Source organism: Cystoisospora suis, assembly GCF_002600585.1.
Source record: "Cystoisospora suis strain Wien I chromosome Unknown contig_7700, whole genome shotgun sequence".
Taxonomy (NCBI): Eukaryota; Apicomplexa; class Conoidasida; order Eucoccidiorida; family Sarcocystidae; genus Cystoisospora; species Cystoisospora suis.
This window is the reverse complement of record NW_027160485.1, coordinates 1,194-4,621: the sequence shown is the minus strand read 5'-3', so window position 1 is coordinate 4,621 and position 3,428 is coordinate 1,194. Positions and strand designations below refer to the sequence as shown.

Genomic DNA, 3,428 nt, shown 5'->3' with positions numbered 1-3,428 from the left:
GAAAAAGAAAGAAAGAGATAAGAACGGAAGAGGTGCGTGCATGCAGATATATATATATATATAAATATACATACATACACATACATATATATAAATATATATACATACTCATACATATTCCCACACATACACAGTTCCATACACATTGATCCAGATTGATAGAGACATAGATAGATAACGATTTATACACGCATTTCCACAGACACCCCGCCTAGGCAGCAGGAGCAGGAGAAAAAGTAAGGAGGCTTACTTGCTTTCCGTTATCGTCAACCCATGGGACTCTGAAGGTGATAGATCTTTCAGGCTCGACAATGACTTTAAACGCACGAAGATAATCTGGATTCATAAGAAGAGCAGGCTTGACAGACTGAAAGACTTCATGAAAGGCCTGGAGGAACTCTGGCTGATACCGATTCTTCTCCTCTACATGCTTGACAAACTCATCGACTTCCTCGGGGTCTGTCCCTTGCTTTCCGACGGATTGACCTGAAGAAGAAAGAAAGAAAGAAAAAGAGAGTGAGAACGACAGCAGGAGAAAGAAAGAAAGAAAGAGAAAGAGAAAGAAGAATCAGATTGAAGAGAAAGTGAACTTCATCCATGAGGAAGAAAGGAAAGAAACAAGATAATGAAAGAGAAGGAAATAGTTCTTCTCGGGAGTTCTTTCTACATCAGGAGAGGGGAGAAAGATAGAAAGGGATGGAATCTGTTGCAAGAAGACATTTCTGTGGATGGGTTTTTTAAATGATTAGAAAAGAAAAGAGGGGAGGGCAATGAATGAATGAAGGGATAAGAATGTAGTGAAGATAGAAAGAAGGAAGTGATCAGAACACAGAAAGAAAGAGTGAGAAAGAAAGAGTGAGAAAGAAAGAAAGAAAGAAAGAGAAATAATTCCAATAGATCTAACAGAGAGAGAAAGAAAAGAAGGATGTGTACGATCAGATGAAGCCAAATCTGCAGTGAAGGAAAAAAGTTCACGAAAGATCTTATCGTCGTGACAAAAGTTCGGTCACTTCTTCTCATTTCCTTCCTTCCTCGCATCTTGTTGTCTCTTGAAAATAAGAATCGTGTTAAAGAGTCATATGAGAGAAGATCGTGGAAGGGATCTAAAGAAGAGAAGAAGGACGCGAAAGACAGGGAAAGACAAGACTTACAATTAGGTGAGATATGAGACTTGGGAATTTCAACATAATTGTCGTGTTCCTCTTCAAGAGGAGGCGGCGGTACGACTGCGAGACGCTTATCTGTGATCATTTTGCTTTTTATGTAAGACGGAAGAGAAGAAAATGTCTTCTTTCTTCACCCTCCTGTCCGCATTCGCTAACTATTACTGTCTCTGCACGAGCGTGTCAGTGATATGAGAAGATTAAAAGAAGACGTCGTCTTTCTTCTCGGAGCTCTCTAGTCTATTCCATTCAGGAAGTGTAAAGAAGTAGAAGAACAGCAGAGAAGAGCGACAAAAGACGTCCTAGAGACGGAGAAAGAAAGAAACAGGCACACTTGGCTACAAGAAAGGGAAGAAATCTCTCTTACCACACACCCACGCAAGCAACCTATGACGACGATCTGTCTTTTCTAGAAGCATTGACCGACTGATCTGATAGAAGTTGAGAAGAAATGTACTAAGAAAAAGATAGAGTGGTACTGGAAAGAAGTAAAGACGAGTGAGATGATACAACATTAAGCTTCAAAAGGAAAAGGAAAGAAACTCACGAATTGGATTTGAAAGTCTTCCTTCGAGAAACAGATCCTCCCCTTCATCCTCCATAATGGGCAGGCGCCTAGTGCTTGTTGTGCCAGCAGGTCCTTCCGCCATGATGATGTTTCTTTTACTTTCTTCTTTTCCTTTTTGGTCGAGCTTATTTGAAGAAAAGAATGACGAGGAGTCAAAAACAACCTTTCTATCAACGAACCGACCTGACGCAGGATGAGTTCGGTCGTCAAAAGAGAAGAAAAAGGGAGACAACGGGGAAGGGAGAAAAGTGAAGATGAGCAACACCTCGTATCCCTTCTTTTTCCCTTGGTGCCTTGGTGTGTCGCCTCGCCGTCACTCGAGCCGAAACAATCTATTTTCTATCTCTCCCGCGTAAAGGGAGGGAGGGGGGGGGTTGGAGTGTGTGATGAGGTGGAGAGTCACCGGAGAGAGACGGGAAGAACGAGAATCGAAGCAATCTTCTTCCTTTCCTGACTGGGCTTGAGCTTTCTTCACGTCTCTCATCTCACGAGGGATGACCTAACATTATGGGGAGAAGGAATGATGACAGAAAAGGAACCCAAAAGAAAGTACCAGAATAAGGAGGAATAAAACCAAAGTCATGAAAGCAGTCAATTCGCTTTCTCCGGAGAGTCAGCTAAAACACCAGATAAGTAGGACAGAAACTAAGGAAAACGTTTGCATTTGGCAACACATCGACAAAGGGGTGGATGGATGGATGAAAAGAAGAAGGATGGAGTGGCGGGAACAAGTGCTTGAAGCTACGAGACATAACCCTTCTGGGTATCTGTTTCTTCTTCACAATTAGATTGTTCATACGCTCCATCCATCAAAACCGGTATATTGAAAACTTTCTTATAAAAGAATGTCCCACATATCGGCTTTAGTTTCAGATACCTGTCTAAGAAGGAGAACGTCGGTACGGGTAGATATGGGGTCCCTATGAGACGCGCGGGCGGGCAGGCATGCACATCAGGCGGCCGTGATGTCTGTGTATTCGAGATGCTTAATCTATGTGAATCTCGAGAAGATCAGACACTTCGCGGGGGTTGCTCTTATTTGTCTCTTTCGTCAGGAGAGGCGAGAGTCTAGTTACACACTCTCGTGAAGAAGAGAAGAGAGCATCAACGGGAATGCACAAAATCACTCCAACTCCTGTCTGGGCACCGGGCTGGATGGTGCGTACAGAAATACAGGAGACAATCATGAAAGAGGAGGAGAACAGTCTTCTTGTGCAAGATTATCAATGTGTGTGTTCAGATCTTAGGAGCTGACCTTTTCACAAGGCGAGAAAAAGCAATGCCGAAAAAGGAAGGGTTTAGAAGGGGAGCAAAGGCTTTGAATGTCTCTTTACTCTTGAGCTTTAGACGTTGGACGCATGACCGACACCCTGTCTGCTACGACTGCAAGAAAAGCGAAACTAGAGGCGACAGCGCTCGGTGGTGAACTTTCCTTTTCTTTTCATATACACTGACGAGCCTCTCCGGGAGTGAAATTTTCCAAACTGTCATGCTTTTGTCCGTGTAACTAAACCGATCAGACAGGAGTAATGGGCGAAGCCGGAAGGGTTCTCCTTCGTTTTCTTTTCTTCCGAAATTCCATCCCACCCGAGACTGTGAAGCCCTTTCCATTCATTCGGTCATCCTGCTGTCCTGCTGTCCCTGTGGCCGGAGAAGGCGTCGTTTCTGTTTGATCTGAGACAAAGGCTAGTGCAGGG

General features: G+C 43.7%; 1 protein-coding gene across 1 annotated transcript; it reads right to left on the bottom strand.

Annotated features, from left to right (window-relative positions):
• Window positions 1-253: 253 nt before the first annotated feature.
• Window positions 254-2,240, bottom strand: CSUI_010527 (glutamate dehydrogenase; the record flags this gene model as incomplete). The annotated part of the gene is made up of 2 exons (XM_068070630.1): window positions 1,711-2,240; window positions 254-486 (listed from the first exon to the last, which is right to left on the bottom strand). Coding segments are annotated over exons 1-2 (336 nt in total), but the record flags the coding sequence as incomplete, so codon positions are not given.
• Between the last annotated feature and the right edge of the window lie 1,188 nt (window positions 2,241-3,428).